Raw genomic sequence first — 18,703 nt, forward strand, 5'->3', positions numbered from 1 at the left:
AAGCTTGGACAGACAAAAGCTAGTTTATCTCCTAGAGCCATTGTTGGAAATGGCAATAAAGGAAAAACCTTGTCAAGTACTGGTTCAAAGTCTATTAGCTCCTCCACCAAGTTCCTTGCCGCTTCAGCCACTCGGAATGCCAGTCTACCTCCAACTGGAAAAACACCAACTCGGTCTGTCACAAGTTCCAGTACTAAACAAGGAAGGGGCACAATTATGGGTACAAAGCAAGCGCTCCGTGCGGCCAACAGCCGGGTCAGTGAATTAGCTGTTGGTAGCTCCAAGAAACACCTCAGGGGTTCTGACCAAGCAGATGAAAACAGTGATGCCAGAACTTCCAGTGAAATTCCACCAGCTAATCCTTTGCCCTCACCGTACAGCAAGATCACTGCCCCTCGCCGACCTCAGCGCTACAGTAGCGGGCACGGTAGTGACAACAGCAGTGTACTTAGTGGTGAACTACCCCCTGCCATGGGACGCACTGCACTTTTTTATCACAGTGGAGGCAGTAGTGGCTATGAGAGCATGATCAGGGACAGTGAAACCACAGGCAGTGCATCTTCTGCCCATGATTCCATGAGTGAGAGTGGAGTGTCCACGTCCAGTCGAACAAAGGCCTCAAAATCTCCCAAAAAGAGATCTAATGGTAGGTTTTACTGGCTAGCCTCTCAGGGTACTATTTTCTAGTGATTAATTCAAAATTTAGACTTAGATTAGATTAGTCATCAGAAGTGAGAATATAGAATAGGTAGTTCGCAATCCACTGGAGACTATCAAGACATGATACCATGGTACTTTTTAGATTTTATATTACAGTTAAAATTTTAGCTTAAATTAGTATTTAAATACATACTAATAAATACAAGTAAAGCACTCTGTCTATGTTAGGTCATTTCAGCCTCATCCATGAGCTCTAGATTATTTAACTCTAGGTTAGAACATATGGTGTTTAATGTACCCTATGCATACTCTACAGTTAGTAAAAGATTACTCTTAAAAACTCCTTAAATGCTGTAACTTACAGTCCTCAAAAATATTTTAAAAGCATGCTCACAAAGTTTGCTGTGCATCTTCGGCCCACATGAAGAGCATTACCATGTGTGACCCCTCCAGGCCTACAGCGGCGCCGTCTGATTCCTGCTCCTCTGCCAGACACCTCTTCCCTGGGCAGGAAAGTTGGTGCAGCAGGACAGTGGGTCGATCTACCCCCACTGGGTGGTACAATGAAGGAACCTTTTGAGATCAAAGTGTATGAGATTGATGATGTGGAACGCCTTCAGAGACGCAAAGAAGGTTTAACAGAGGTAAGAAATGCTTCTATGCCATATGTCTTAAACTCTATTCCTGGAGGGCCGCAGCTCTACACAGTTTTGCTCCAACCCTAATCAAACACAGCTGATCCAACTAATCAATGTGTTCAAGACTACTAGAGACTGTTAAGCAGTTGTGAGTTGGTGGTGGTTGGAGCTAAACTATGCAGAGCTGTGGCCCTCCAGGGATTGAGTTTGAGACCACTGTTCAATGCTATGTGTATGCTAGTTGTGTCTTACTCTGTTGTTGTTTCAGTTCAGTCAGTTCTATTTGATTTTATTTCTTAAGTATGTACCAGTATTCTGTAGTTAAATGACTAGATGAATCTGTTGAAGTAGTTTATGTGGCAAGCAATGCTTTAAAACACTTACAACCAGGGCTTGACATTAACTTTTTTGATCACCAGCCACTGTGGCTAGTAGTTTTCCAACATTGCTAGCCACTCTCCATTTTCACTAGCCACATTTTTTTTGTTGGGAAAATATATTTTATACACATAAATATGACTTTGACATGCTAAAATTACTTGATTTAGATTCTGTGTTATGCCCACATGCCTCCTCATTCATTTAACTTTTTGTGAGTTGTGTATGAGCTTGCTCAATAATCATGCGCAAATGGGTCATGGTTTCTTAGTATTACAATTAGTTTTCATTTCACATAATTTTCAGAACTCAAAATGAAGGATTTGCCAAATTTATCTCTGACCACACCAAACATAAACAATTAATTATTACACGGGTAATGTTAGACCCATAAATAATCTGTTCAAAGAATGGTTAAAGCGAAAGACAATAAGTCAACTCTGGAGATCTTGAAAGCAGCAGGATATGTTCATCACCTTTTGTCTAGTCTATTTGAAAGAGACCCGATCGCATCAGTTGTGTTTCTAGACAGATGCTTCACGAAAGGAAACGGGAGCGCGCACGTGTTATAAACAGTCTTTTAAACTGTTAGTGCGAGTGATTATCCTCTCATTCGGTTTTCACCTGCTTTGCTCGTGCGAAGTTGCCAACGCAACTATTTTTGTTAGTTGCGTTGCTTCTCAATTCTTCTCAATCGCCTTAGCATGCATGTTGGACCATCCTTATTGTCGAACCCTGCTTTTAAGAATTATTATCTGGGAAAATTATTTTCAACCAGACAAAGTGGCTAGTGGGAGTGTCTGTCTTACCTGCCACCGCTGAAATCTACACACATTTGGCATGTTGGCGGGTGTTACTGTAAAGCCCTGCTTACAACTATTAACATGAGGCCAATCGAAGTGATGAAAAGATTTATATATATACTGAAACTGAAAACTGGTCTGTGCCACATTTCGAATATATACTATATATATATATATATATTTATATATACAGTATAAATTTGAAATGTGGCACAGACCAGTTTTCAGTTTTCCATTTATGCTCAATTCAAAAGCATTGGGCCTTTAGCAATCAGATTTTTTTTCCCACATCCTGTGACAAGTGCAGTCATCAGGAATGAAGCTTATCTCTGTGACAATTACTTATGTTGGCTAATTGATTTTAGATTGGACAGATAGCTTTAGTTAGACTTGGGTGACTGGTGTTGTAGAAGAGAAAGAAGTGGAAAGAGATTAGAAAGAGAGAGAGGAAGAGATGGTGAGAGAGATAGAAAGGGAGAGACAGCATTGGGGAGGGGTCAGGGGTGCCCATGATGAATGAGGTGTGGCTCCACAATCTGTGGCCCGCCTGATCGGTCTTTATGGCCCACTCCACACAGCGCGCCCATGGGTCATTAACCGTTTCTCTGTGAGTTTCTAACCCTGATCACACAGTCAATTGTGTGGAGAAGACGAGAGGAAAAGACATTAACTCAGTCGAATGACGCTCTGATTTATTTTCAATTAAGAAAAAATGATCTCAGCTTGCGTATTAGAGCCTGGCCGTTTTCTCATGAAGGATTAGTCTGTTCACCCTCTTGTTTTATGTGAATCTGTATGTGTGTGGGTAGGAGGTTGTATAACTGCTGGGTTTATTTATGTTTCGTGAAATTAAATTGTATTTGCAGTGGGGATAGCATAGTTTTTTCTTCATCTGTAATTCATAAAACTGATGTATTTGTAGATAGGAAAAAAGATTTTGATTCAAATTTGATCAGTGCTTCCTTTCTAATGGATTCCTGTCAACGACAGAAACTGTCATAGGAGATGGTACTCACAGCAACTATCTTTTTCTTTCTTCATTTAGGGTGGGGTGCAAATTTGGTCCTGGAGAGCCAAAAAAAAAAAACTAGGTTTATCCCAAATTGCATACTTATGCACTATTCTATGATAATTTGGTGTATAGTGTAAGTAGTGCGTTCACACTGAACACTCTAAAAAGAATAATTACACTTTAAATACCTGGATGATGCACTTATTCAACTGTTAAAATGAAGTGTGGAATGATGGATACTTCATGCACTCAACGGCCACTGCTTTGCTCACATAGTGGAAGGGGCAGAGCTTTCGGGCTGATGTTGGATTATTTTATTTATTATGGATTGTGAAAGCAAAATTCTTCTATGAGAGTGATTATACTTCCTTCCAATGGGAAATGAAGTTATACTCATGATGGGTTTTATTTGGTAGTTTGGTCATATATTTCACTAAATAGTCCATAGGACAGTGATCTCAAACTCAATTCCTGGAGGGCCGCAGCTCTGCATAGTTTAGCTCCAACCACCTCCAACTCACACACCTGCTTAATAGTCTCTAGTAGTCTTAAACACCTCGATTAGTTGGATCGTCTGTGTTTGATTAGGGTTGGAGCAAAACTGTGCAGAACTGCAGCCCTCCAGGAATCAAATTTGAGAACTGCATTTTGGTGGTTTTGAGTCCAATCCTGCAGTTGTTTCTTTGGTTACCCACCTCTGGTTTAATCATGAAAAGTAATTCAATATACCTGAGCAGCTGTATATTGTTAGTGAACATCCTGATGTCACATGATGCCATTACACAAGTTACATTATAGTTGTTTTTTGATTGTAACCTTTGGTGTAGTATATCCAGTAATTCAACCTTCCAGTAAACAGTTTCTCTTGAACCTGATCTGCCTTTTTAATCCCTCAAGCAAACGTGCCTTCAGAAGACTAGCAAGTGTTTAACCTGGATGCTAATTTTATTTCCAGCTTTGCCCTAATTAATCTGACCAAAGGGCTAAGGATCTAAATCCTCTGTACAGGTTAGCGAGCACTGAATCAATTCGACTTAAGCCAGTTGACTTTAAATCAGCCTTGGGGAGGGACGTACGTAGAGGGAGCACGTAGTCTTAACAGGTTCTTTGAGTGGGTACAAGAGGTTTGTGGGTCACTGTGCACAGCTCACACTGCTGAACTATACTTACAGGGTTTGCAGTACTTCAACGCCCGTCTTAGGATGCTGGAGAAGAGGCAGCAGCAGATCAGAGAGTTAAGAGCCAAGCACGAGAAGCTGAAAAAGGAGTTGGAGGATGCCAAGACTCGGCTCATGCTGGACCCCAGCAAATGGATGGGAGAATGTAAGTGTATTATTGTGCATGTCAGGGGTTTTTATGATTTTTTCATGCTAATAATCTGCAAATTATGGATGTTTTACTTATGAGGGACCTCCTTTTTGTTAAAAAAAAGTTATAAAAATCTGTATAAAGTTTTAAATATATATATATATATATATATATATATATATATATATATATATATATATATATTTATATATATATATATATATATATATATATATATATATATATATATATATATATATATATATATATATATATATATATACATATATATAATTTTATGTATATATATATATAATTTTATGATTTTTTCATGCTAATAATCTGCAAATTATGGATGTTTTACTTATGAGGGACCTCCTTTTTGTTAAAAAAAGTTATAAAAATCTGTATAAAGTTTTAAATATATATATATATATATATTTATATATATATATATATATATATATATATATATATATATATATATATATATATATATATATATATATATATATATATATATATATATATATATATATATATATATATATATATATACCAAATTCCAAAATGTGTCTAAAACTAGAACTGTCAATATAATACAATTGAAAAATAAATATATATTTTCAATCGCTTGATTTATGTCTTTGTGAAGCAGAACATATGAAATATAATTGAATTAAAAATTTTAATTGTTAGTCATATTTTAAGCTATGTCAATATTTTAAGCTTTAATGTTAAGTTTAATGCCTTATTATGCAGTTTTTTTTTTACATTTGTCTTTCATAATAGTAAAAAAAAAAAAGGTTAATTTGAACCAGCAAGTGTTTTGGTTATCCACATTCCTCAAAATAGATGTTTTATGTTTAACAGAAGAAAATGAAAGACACAATTGTACAGAAAATCTTCATACAGTTTCATGTCCTTTTAGACAAAAGGACTTTCATTAGCCAATTTTACTGTGATGTTCTACCAAGCATCAAAGGCAGGAATGATTAATTTTACCATGCATCTTACACCGCATAAGTTTCCCAGTAATGTGATGTAGACTAATGGCTCCATTTATTACTTTAATTTAAGAGTTTGAACTTAGTGCCAGTGGATTTACAAGAAAACGCTGAGGCAATGGTGCTCTGCAGACACGCCTTGAGCACTGGCTACTTTGAAATTGTGCTTGAAACTATGTATTACAATAATGGATGACATTGGCTTTCTAGAATTTTCTCTGTGAACCTAAACTGTAAAAAGGTTTGTTGAGGTTTTTTGTAGTTGTAATTCTCTTTTACTGTTGCTGCCTTCAACACTAGCTGTAAGAACGAACTATGACCGCAGATGTTTAACCTTTAACCTTCATGTTAACAATGAGCAATTGGTTTATCATCGAATTGCAGGGCTTTCTCAAATACAGACCTTTAAAATCACAAAAACATTATTTGAAGGAAGTTAAGCTAAATCATGTCATTAATATTTATTTGCTCTACTGAGAATGAAAACGAACACTGCCAGCAGCCATAAAAGCTCTGTTGGTGCAATAATACATTATTTTGTATTCATTCCTTAGATTCAGTTTTAAAAAAAAAGAGAAAGAATTACAACTGTTACAAAGCAGCCATACAACAACCTTGATATTGAAAAGTATATGTCTCTGCTTCGCTAGAAGAAATGCTTTTGTAAACAGTATGTGGGAGAGGAATCTCAGGCCATAAAAGAATAATGTAGAGCAAATGGCTGACGCACAGAGAGAGGGAGTGAATATGCGTGTATGTGTGTGTTCTCGAATCAATAAGGTATTATTTTTTCCCTTCTGCAATCACTACCTGCCCACTGGCCAGGTGATGTTTACCATTCATCTGTGACTGCTGTCTTGGGTAAAGCTATGATTGGGACTGTCATGCTGTATAAATCAGCCCTTCTTTAGAGCCCAGTAAAATGAGGATGGTGTTTCTGCAAGCTCACACACCAACCAAGCATCACACGGACAGATTTTAGTTTATGTCTTGAGTGATTAAAATATCAATCTAGGTGAGTCAGTAGTGCCACAGCCCAGTGCGGTTAGTCACATCTTTATTATGTAGTACAATAATGTGGATTTTATTCTAGTATTTTTTTATTAGGGCCATCTATATTGACTGTATAAATTATTATTATTTTTACAAATAAATAATTACATTTACAAAAATATGTAATTTATTCAAATGAAATTAACTGATCAAATTGTCCACAGAAATCAATTCTTGGTAAGAAAAGCTGCCTACACAAAAGTAACTTTTACTTTTAACTTATTGTCTATCATACTGAATACCTTTATAAACAATACATTTCTAATTAAATGTATAAAAAAAAGCCTGTAACTGATTGATTGATTGATTGATTGATTGATTGATTGATTGATTGATTGATTGATTGACTGAGTAACATTTTTCAGCAAGGGCTCAATATTTAATGTTAATTAATGCATTAACTATAACATAAACATGAAAAAAAAGACATTAAGGGTTGCAGTGTTCATAAATATTTAATAATATGTATATTGACTTTCATTTATTCATTCATTCATTCAACTTATCCAGCATATGTTTTACGCAGCGGATGCCCTTCCAGCTGCAACCCATCACTGGGAAGCACCCATACACGCTCATTCACACACATACATACACTACGGCCAATTTAGCTTACCCAATTCACATATAGTCTTTGGACTGTGGGTTAAACCGGAGCACCCGAAGAAAACCCACAGGAACACGGGGAAGACATGCAAACTCCACACAGAATTGCCCACTGAACCAGATTTCAGTGTTACTTTCTGTAATTATTTCAAATGATGTTAACATATATTACAGGTTTAATTTAATAGTGTATTAGTAAATGTCCAAATTAAAATGAATGAATGCTTTAGAAGCATTGGTTATTTCACGCCAACTAGCAGTCATTAAAGGGATAGTTCACAAAGAAACTAGTGAAGGGTAAGTAAATGATGACAGAATTTACATTTTGGGGGAACTATCCCTTTAAAAAGACTGTTGGTATAATGTATGTTATTTTATTTTGATGGTCCATCAACAAACTTTTTACTGACAGTGGGCAATGTTTCAAGAGAAATAAAATAGTCCCTCTAACCCTACTAATAGAATGCTCTACTCTAAAGAGTTGACATCTAGTTACAAATTTACTTATAACCAATTCAATTGGCACTAATAAACAGTTCATGGTTAAATGAACCCAGTTTTAAATGAACAGTTTTGTTTTTCTGTTTTTCCCAGTTGATGTGGACCCAGATCTGGACCAGGAGTCACATGACTACTTGCAAGCTCTGGCTCAGGCCACAGGAGACCTGGAGTTTTGTGTCAACCTATGCAAGTCTCGCGTGATGATGGAGACCTGCTTCGATATCGCAGTGCCCGCAATCCCAGGACAGAGCGGACAACAGGAGATGGAGGTTTAGAAGAGAATAAAACAAGACGCTGTTTGCAAGCTAGCTGTGAGTTATGGCAAGAACAGAATTTTTTTAAAGACTGACCTGCTTCGAGCAATGCAACAATTGAAGGTAATGAACATGCATGGGAATACCATGAAATGCTGAGAAACAAAGAGACTACAGAATAATGGCAAGATCGTGTCCTGAGATCTTCACAACGTTACCAGAAAGTGCCTTAAACCAAAAAATATCAGATACATAAATAAAAAATCCCTAGAATTATCTTCATTTTTATGATTGGTGCTAGTACTGAGACCAACTTTCCCAAGTACACTTTGAAAAACAAAGTATTGTGCATTGCAATGCAATGTATTGTGTATTTATAAGAGCTAAAGTGTGTAAAAATATAGTTTTAAGTATTTTCAATTACGCAGAGAAAAACTCCCCAATACTGTTGCCTTTTTAAATGTATAAATAATCGGTTCAACTTCAACATGCAATGCTTCTTCTGATGCTAAAGCAGTGTGGTTAATCTCATTTAGTTACAGTTGCTCTGCATGAAGGCCTTGATATACTTGAAGCAAAACTAATTGGTGAGATGTCATTAGAACTAATTCAGCCCACAATTTACTCTCTCTTCCAAATATTGGTCTGTGATGATGATGTATTAGGTGGGTGTGGCTTGTGTGCAAATAATCTCTAGGTAGTAGGTGTATTCGACTTGAAAACTAGTATGTCAGGTCAGACACCTCGGGGCTTGTAGTTTGCTGCATGATGATATATCACATGGCGAGTTCGGTAATTTATTTATTTATTAATCCAATCACATTAATCCAAAAAGATTGAACAAAAGGACATTCCCAAAATAAGTGAGCTAAACTTTCAGAAGAAATTTCACAGAAAAAAGCGAGATGAGCAATGTCACTTGATTTCTGTATAAACAGCTTAACATGATAAAACTATTTTATAAATACATTAATTATTTTAGAACTATTTATATAATAATTATTTATCTAAATTTGAAAACGTTATGGGGTGGCATGATCAATGATGACTATTATACATTCTGTAAGACTTATTTGAGTTGATATTTGGGTATTTGCTAAAAACCTATCGGCTAATTTGAATCATATATGGAGCTGTATGCAGTAAAGGGTCTGTATGAAAATAAAAATAAACTTGTGCAAACAATCTGGCTTTTAAAAACAAATTATTTAACAAAAAAAAAAAATATTTGGCCTACTGCAGTAAAATATTTGGAGTCTTTTAATAAGCATGATATGTACAAGATAGAGATGGCATAAAAAGACAATTGTTTGTTTGGAAGTTTGTGAGACGGAAGTTGTCCAGTAATAAACCTGAAACATGGGGTTGTTGTCATGCGGTCAACATTCGTTGCCATTTGTGTAATATCGATGTCATCATCATGTATATATATGCTCTTGCAGTCGCTCTTCAGACGCTGCACCAGCTGAATCAATTGTCTAATCTCGGAGCGCAGTCGCGGTACTTTGATGCCACATGAGACAAAATTTCTAACCGGCATGCACCTCTTTAAGACAGAGCATCATGCAGAGCTGCATGATGTCGAACGCACCTAGTCTCTAGTCTGTGTGAAATCAAAATAAACACATTTATTTTGCTAGTGCACATCATTAGGTCAACAATTAAACCGTTCAAGTTAATTCACTAAAAAAAAAATTCTGTTTTGGTAATTTTCAAAGTCTTACCCTTTGATTCTGTGTTTGGACTGGCTGTCCTTTTCTGAAAACGTGAGTATTCTCAACCATGCCCCTCTTACTATTAGTTTGCTATTTGGAAATGATGCGCAAAAGAAAAGTACGCCCCCTACTCAGTATTGAGTTTCAGCTGGAAGTATGTCAACATACTGAAATAAAAGTCCCAGCAACTTCCTGTTGATGCAGACTTTAAATTCATCTGTTCAGTCCACTGAGGTCAGACATCTTTAACCAAAAGCATGAACAATATGTAGAGATTGTGCATAACCAAAGACCACTGTAACAGCTAAAAATCTTCAAGGTTTAATCTTGAAATCTTCAAAATGGACATAGACAAAAAAGGGATATTTTAAACTTCTTTTAAAGAAAGAATGAAAAAGACCTTTGCTTTGAGTATATCGCGGTCTAAATGATTGGCTGTCAGAAGACATGTAATTTCCCCTGGATCCAGATGTGCTCCTTTAATTGACTGCTGCAGCTGCCGGCAAATCAGTAATTAGAGCTTGGCTCAAACACTTCTCAGGACATCTAACCGAAGTGAGTTTTTACTTTGTTATTTGAGTGTGTGTTGTATGCATCATACTGTAATGTGTGCATGTGTCTGTTCTCTGATTATCATGCAAGCTGGTGTCTTTAATGTGGTAAACAAATCCACTCTATCTACCTGAATTACAAAAGATTATGCCTTTCTTTGCTGAAAATGGTCTTCAAAATGATCAGATACCAACGGCTATCATCTGTTGACAACTTCACAGCACAGGACCTTATACTCACTGTGTCCAGTGAATTATATTTAGTTTCTGATGTTAACTTATTATTGTTGTTTTTTTGTTGTTGTTTTTTTTTGTCCTGTTAATTCTTAAAGTGTTTCTGCAGAGAAGTGTGAATGATGTTTCCTATACAGAAACAAATAGAAGAGATTATTTAAAATGGCAAATGTTTGAAGTAGAGTTTGTGGATTTTTTTGTTTTCTTTTTACAAAAATCATTTTGTTTTCATTGAAAGATTTTATTTTATTTTAAAAGGGGAAAATTACCATTTCCTCAAGTGGCTGCATGACATCTTTCAGTTGTTCTTTGTCAAATTAATATATGGTTTTATTTCTGTTTGATATATTAGTCTGTGATTTATACTGATAATTTATGTTTTAACAGATCTGCCAAGCATTTAGACTTTCAATGTCTATGACATTTTATCAGTGTTCCTGCTTTGTATTGTACAGTTTTTTATCCTTTTTAAAAACCATGTATAAACTCATAAGTTTGCATTAACAAAAATTATGAATAAAAAAAGAATGTCTCCTCTTTATAATTCTTTGCTCAAATTGGCTCTTCTATTTATCCAGGATATACTTAAATTCAATTTTTAAAGAATGTTCATTTGTTTTATTGTAAAGCCACACAAAAATTATTTTGCACATTTATGAATTTTAGAACTCTTGTTTCTGTAGCACTTCAGTCAAAGCACCCAACATCTAACTATTATCTACTGGCTGTACTTATTATTCTACATCCCTAAAATTACATATTACAAGGCCCAGACAGAATCTGCGCACACAGAAATCCACAGTTTTCCACAGATTTGTAGCCCATCATTGAGTATGTGTTTACTTGTGTAAACGTGTGTAAATTTATATTTACTTCACCAATATTATTAGTAGTAATATAAAAATGTTAATATGATTTATTTACAATACAGTTTGTAAAGTAATGCTTTCTGTCTATTAGTAGATCTATTACAAAGGTGCCCAAAGTAGGGACCACAGGTCAAAATTGGCTCATTGTAACTTTTGATTTGGCCCACCATGCTATCTGTGAGGAGTGTGAGAATGATGAAGATGGTTGGGGCAAATGCCTTTAACACAGAGAGTGTCTACTCTTATTTGACAACCTTTTTGTTTGATTTATTGGTATATTTTAATGTTTCAATTAAATGTTGTAAATTAATCCAATTTTTTAAATGTAAATGCTGTCACTCGACAGATAGAGGACGATGCAGAAGACATCTGTGAGCAAATCAAGGCAAAAACTAGTGTAATTGTGTTATAAATTACATTGTTTTGTTTTAACTGTAATAAGTTCGTCATAAAATGTAAAAAAAATACTGTATTAATATAAAGAAATGTTTTATAGTCATTTTTAAACATTATTAAATAAATTGAGAAATAACCCGTGGCAACTAGATTTACCTTCGGCCCACTAGCCTTGATCAAGTTTGGTTTTTGGCCCTTCATAAGAAAAAGTTTGGGCACCCCTGGTGTAATATATGAGACTTGCTTTGTTTACCAAATAAGTGGATCTTATTGCATGTCCATTGTAAATATTAAATAAAAGTTCAAAAAAATATATTTTTTATTTCATATATTAAGTTTTTAGTTGATAAACTCATTCCACATAAATCTGCAGATTTTGTTTTTACAAAATTCTCAGCAGAAATAGCAAAAAATGTCTGCAGATTCTACCTATTACTTAACCCTGGGGTTCCCAAACTTTTTAGCCCACGACCCCAAAAATAACAATTCCAGTGACTCCCCACTATCCTTAAAGGTGGTTATAATCATAGGAACATTGCACAGAATGTGCACACACCAATAGGAACTATATAAACATGAGCATATTGACAAAACAAAAAAGTGCAGCAGTCTACCAACCATATCATTTTTTATATTCATTATTAATTTGTTTAGGAGATTTAGATTTTGTGGCCTTTATTTTTAATGTATGTGAGTGCGTAAAGGTGTCAAAGTTTAACATTGTGCTGTAAAATCTGCTGCATCTGACTCTATTGCTGCATCATTAATATAACACAAACAACCCAGGGGTCACAATCCAATGGAAAAAGAAATGACAGGTTGATGGTTTTTTATTTCCATGTTGTTGTTTTTTATGTAACTACTCATTCATTTTCTTTTCGGCTTAGTCCCTTTATTAATCTGGGGTCGCCACAGCGGAATGAACCGCCAACTTATCCGGCACGTTTTTACGCAGCGGACGCCCTTCCAGCCACAACCCATTACTGGGAAATCATGTAACTATTAAATACTGTATTGTCTTCTGCATAAAATATGGTAATTCTAATAGTTTAGTGATGTATATGAGACTTTTGGATATCACCAAGCGACCCCCACTCATCGTCTTATAACCCCCACATTGGGAACCACTGACTTAACCCCAATTACATTAATAATAATAATGGGTCATTAATAGTGAGATACTTACCTTAAAATAAAGTGTGACTCTTGTTTCTGACAAATAAGATGGAAGTGGAGTTATTCAGCTTGCTATTTGACCAGGTTAAACAGCCAATTTGAACCTGATTTATCCGCAGTTTACATCTTCCTATAATCTGAGAAATAATCTTGTCCAGAACAAAGTCAGCTGATAGAATAAAGTGTTAGAGAGCTAGAGCCTTTTTATATGCATTAGTGTTAGCAACAGTAGCTCAAGGATGTAAGATTTCTCCATATAATAGCACTCTACCACTTACAAACCATGCGAGGAAGATCCCATTTCCCCCTGATCATTTCATATGTGCAGCAGAAGAGCGGGTGTGAAGTAATGACTGCTTGACATTAAAGCAATGGTTCACTGTGGACTTGTTAAACTGTTACTGGTCACGAGGGCCCGGTGAAGAGATGCTCCTGCACAGATGGCTGGAGCCAAAACAAATTTGGGAATTTAATCATGCCACAGATTGATCTCCGTCAGGTTTTCAGCCCCATAAATGATGGTATGCTTAGTTCAGTAATTCATTTAGGCTCTCGGGCTCTGTGAGTCTATAGAATATCATTAGCCACATTGAAGAGACCCGAGAGCTTTAAAAACTCTCTTTATGACTGATTCCACTGGCAGTTCATTCCACCTGTTTTCCTCAGCAGATGGTGTCATCAAAAGGATCGAGATGAAGAAATCGAGTCGTTTATGTCATAGAGCCACCAAGTGACCCTGTTAAATTTGCTGACCATACATTATTGTTCCACTTAAGTGAGAACCTTCTCTTCAATTAATCAAAGCAAATCAGTTACAGAAACTCAATTACAAAGCTGTGTTCTGCTTAATCAAGTGTAAATCAGTAATCTAATTATTTACTGTATTCTAAATGAGAGAATGTTATGATTAAATTGTTTACATGTTTCTGTTTCACGTGTTATTTGCAAATACTGTAGATCAGGGATGCTCAACCCTGTTCCTGGAGATCTACCTTTCTGCATAGTTCAGCTCCAACCCTGATTAAACACACCTGAACCAATTAATTACAGGGGTGTTTGATATGGGTTGCAACTGAAACCTGCTGGACGGTAGATCCCCAAACAGGGTTGAACACCCCTGCTGTAGATCAATTAATGCAGTGATTATCAATTCCGGTGCCCCCCAAAGAAAAAAAAATGTAGTGCAAGTGAGTAAAAAGTATTTGTTGTAAATATTACTCATAGTATGAGTAAAAAGTGGACCTTTACTCAAGAGTAGTGAGTATTACGCTGTAAAAAGCTGATTCATTTACATGTAATTTGTGATTATGTGGAAACGTAAAATTCTGTAGTGCGTTTAGTTATTGCCCAGCAGGCACACAACATCATAAGACATTAATATTAGGTTTGATTTAGGTTGTGATGTCAGATGACCAAAATTCAGTGTCTAGCCAGCGTCTAAGGACATTATTTTGATGTCCAATAACAACCTCAAATGACAATGACGGTTGATTTTTAGCTTGTGTTAGAAAGTGACCAAAATCTAACGTCGATCATCTCAACATCTTAAACCAACACAAACAGACCTCAGATATTTGGTTGATTTTTAGGTTGGACGTTTTGTAATCTCCATACACAGACAAAAAAAACAAAAAAAACAAACAAAAAAGTAGCGATTAGAGGTGGAAGGAAAGTAGTGGAGTCAAAGTACCAATAAAGCACTAAAAATGTACTCAAGGGTAAGTAAAAGTACACATTTTTAAAACTACTTAGTAAATTACAATTTCTGAGAAAAACTACTCAATTACTGTAGTTTGAGTATTTGTAGTTTGTTACTTTACACCACTGCGTGTCAACATACAGTTCATCTTCATTGAGGTATATACAGTTTAAGATGTTTAAGTTTTAAAGGGTTAGTTCACCCAGCAATTAAAATTCTGTGATTCAGTAATCTCCCTCAGACATATTTTCATCTTCGTAACTCAAGTTAAGATATTTCAAATGAAATCCAAGAACGTTCTCATCCTCCATAAACAGCAACGATTCTGAAAAGTACAGAAAAGGAACCAAAACTTTGTTTTATCATTCCATGTGACTTCAGTGGCTTAATTATAATCATATACAGTAAAGCTCTGTTTGGAATTGTCTTTTCTTCAGACTGCGTGTTTGATTTGAGCACTACGATGTATTTGCTATTAAAGTCAGCGGCGCAAAATTCAAGGCTATAGTAAATGTGCACCCTGACTTAGTTTTTTGTTTGTTTTTGGTGCATAAATGAAGATGAATGAAGCAATTAGAGGATTAGAATGACATGAGGGTGAATAATTAATAACCAAATTAAAACATTTTGTGTAAACTAACTCTTTAATATTTCTGACAGTATTTTTTTTATCATGCTATACAGTATGTGCAAAAAGACAATGGCGGATAAAAATCCTGCTCAAAGCAATAATGTGATTACTAACTGTATTACTATAAGGTAACTTGATTTGTGCTCATTTTAACTGTGACTTTAGCTTGACTGAGGTAAATCTCTGTTTATATTGTCAAATCATAATCAAACTATTGTCTTAATCATGTTAATATCAGAATATTGTTGCCCATGCAAAACATTTTTTTGCAAAAAAAGAAAAGAAAACTGTATTGCCACCCTTGAATATTAAGCCCTTAATCAACCAGTATTACGTACAATGGGTACAGTGTCAAAATAACTAATTATTAGAAATAAAAAATGTACTGTATATACAATTTTGAAACAAGACATGAATACACTTTTTTTGTAACTTTGTTTACTTCCCAATTTTTAATGTTATTATGGTACAGCAATGTTTTATTAGGACAATTTTTAAAGACGCATTTATGGACTTTAACAATAATTAACAAATGTACATTAAAGGAATCTTTAAAACCGTATTTACTCAGTTTGAAACCATTGGTTTTTGAAACATTGAGTTTGTGATATTAATTAAGTGTTTAATACGTATCTGCCATTCAACAGCCAATGAAGCGGGTTTGACAATAAACAAATACTGCTACTATAAGCGTCTCTGTCTGCCTTGCTCTGTTCATTATATACATGGATGGGGGAGGGCAGGTTCAAAAGCAGACAGTCCAACCCTCAGGCTCTGAATGTGATTGAGTTCTCCGTCACTCTCTGTGAATATGTGCAACAGAGACGAACAAAACAGAGCTGGAGTCTGTGGTATTTCAATTCCATCCTCTGACACAATGCAACATCTTGCATTTATATTGAAATCTATAAATGGGGAAACACTTTGAAATGCATGACAGAATGGTTGAATAATCTTAGGACAACGGTGATGTAAAGTCACGCCGACTATGTTTTCTGCAGACCAAAGCAGTAACTAAATATCAGTGTGCAATAAAGCTGTTAATGCGTAGAATAATGAAAAAGGTTTTACAAGCAACAAAATCATAGTTTATTCTGACTTCTTCAGCTCTCGTGCATTTAAATTGAGCAGGTTTTATGCAAAGTGAAACATACATAAGTGTGTGCTTTTTGCTAAGCTTTACTTTGTGCTTTACTTTCACTTCTTGCCCATGCCTGTCCATTAGAATTATGTTTAATTTTGTTTCATTTAATATTGCTTTTATTTATTTATTTTTTTGGTTTTGTCTTTTGTCTGTTATTGTTAATGTTAATTGAGTTAATGTTGCTCAAACTTGTGGTGCATGCCTGTTCATTAGATTATTATTCTTAGTTACTTAATTTTTTTTTTTTACATTTTAATGCATTTAATTCTATATTCACCATCCATGCCTGTTGGTTTGACATTATGATCACACTTTATTTTTATGTAATTTAAGTTACATTTGCATCTACGTGCCAACTAACTGTCATTAGATTATAAGTAAACTGTTAGGTTGGGGTTAGGGTTAGGGATTGTGTTAGTTGACATGTACTTGCAAAGTTTCTTATAATCAGTTAAATGTCTGTTGAAGGAGCAACAGATATTATGCAGACGGTCTACTGATACTTAAATGGACCATCAAAATAAAGTGTTACTGATGTTATTGTTGAGACTTTACTGTTTACCTATTTATACTTTGATGTTGCTCACTTGTGTCCTGTGCCTTTTAGATCATTTGAATATTTAGTTTGGATTTGTTTTGATTTTTATCTCATCTTGTTTTGTAATTTAATGTTCTTAATATTTGTGGCACATCCCTGATTAATTGTTTGTTGTTTTGTTTGCATTTTAATGTTGCCTATAATTATTTTCTATCTCTATTCGTCAGTTGTGTTTGTTTTTCATTTATTTATATTATTTAGTGTTTTATTGTTTTTGTTTCTTCCAATTTTCATTATGTTCATGCATTTTTATCTGCCTGTTCATATCTGTTATTTAGATTATTTTTACTTAATTAATTCAATGGTTTGCTCATTTGCTTACACTTTAATGTTGCTGGATTTGTGGTCCATACCATAAAAGCAATTAGTAGACTTTACTTAAAACAAAATGTGAGTCTGTTTCCTTTAAAGCGATTAGGTTACTTTAAAAAAATTAGTCCATTTTCTTTTAAAGCGACTTGTTGACTTGTTGCAAGTTTACTTGTTGCCTGTTGATTAAAATGTTAAGTAAATGAACTATGTGCATGATTATAAGTAAAGTTTATCTATAAACTAATTTCGAGTGGATGATTGACCACAGCATTAGCAACGCAGGATTCACCAATCGGATGATTCCTAACTCATTATAAATAATCAGAGTTTCTTACCTTAGTTATCTTAGTTATCAAATCTACCAAATTGGCACTTTTCATGAGCTCTTAATCAGTAATCCCTAATTACCTTCAACCATGAATAAGTAGGGGAGTTCTCGAGACCTACCTGAACACAAACTCCCCTCTCGCCCTACAAACAATAGGAAACCCCATGCTTGAGGATCTTATGAGTTCAGGGCTCTCTCCCGGGACAGCATATCAAACACGCTTTATAATCAATCATCAGCTAAGTGTGAACTCTTGAAATATAAGCCAGCTTATAAGTTCCATATGTTTGTTTTTATTTATCGCCTTTTATTACTAATAAACCTTGACCATATCTGTTTGATTTTAACGTTATTGCTTATACCTCCAGCCCATGCGTTTATCTTCTGTTCTGCAAGAGTGCCTGTTCTCAGAGCATTGGCTTCTATGATGATTGAGGCCGCCATGACACCTTGATTGGCCAGCTGAAGTAATGAACCAAGCAATAGAAAAACATTAGCTATGAACAAGGCTTATCTTTTGGAGTGACAGAACGAACTGAGTGTTCATTGGTGAATGCGGTGTGATTGGCACATAGCAGTGACAGGTTGAGGTATCTTTTTTTTAGTGGCACAGTGAAATGTAAAGGTGAAGAGTAGTGGGGTTAATTGCTTCTTGCTGCGAAGAGCCAATGCGCCGCCTGTCACGCCTCCTGCATTAATCCCATCAGAGGCAGCATGTGCCCGTCAAATGCATGGCAACGGTTGCCGTGGCTTCCGTTGGAGAATACAGCCTTAACAAGCCTGTGGTAATAGATTTATGGACAGGTAAACAGAGTGGAAAAATTAACTAA

The 18,703-nt window shown here is 35.3% G+C and overlaps 1 protein-coding gene across 1 annotated transcript in view; it reads left to right on the plus strand.

Moving 5' to 3' along the window:
* The window catches only part of kif26aa (kinesin family member 26Aa), a 155,036-nt gene extending 143,895 nt beyond the window's left edge, over positions 1-11,141 (plus strand). Inside the window, exons 13-16 of the mRNA XM_056480839.1 lie at positions 1-646; positions 1,114-1,304; positions 4,664-4,814; positions 8,060-11,141. The exon at positions 1-646 is cut by the window's left edge and continues 2,388 nt beyond it. Coding sequence (XP_056336814.1) covers positions 1-646; positions 1,114-1,304; positions 4,664-4,814; positions 8,060-8,241 — 1,170 coding nt within the window. The 3' untranslated portion in view covers positions 8,242-11,141. The remainder of the gene's footprint in view (positions 647-1,113; positions 1,305-4,663; positions 4,815-8,059) is intronic.
* Positions 11,142-18,703: the final 7,562 nt, after the last annotated feature.

This window comes from Danio aesculapii, chromosome 20 (genome assembly GCF_903798145.1).
Source record: "Danio aesculapii chromosome 20, fDanAes4.1, whole genome shotgun sequence".
Classification (NCBI taxonomy): domain Eukaryota; kingdom Metazoa; phylum Chordata; class Actinopteri; order Cypriniformes; family Danionidae; genus Danio; species Danio aesculapii.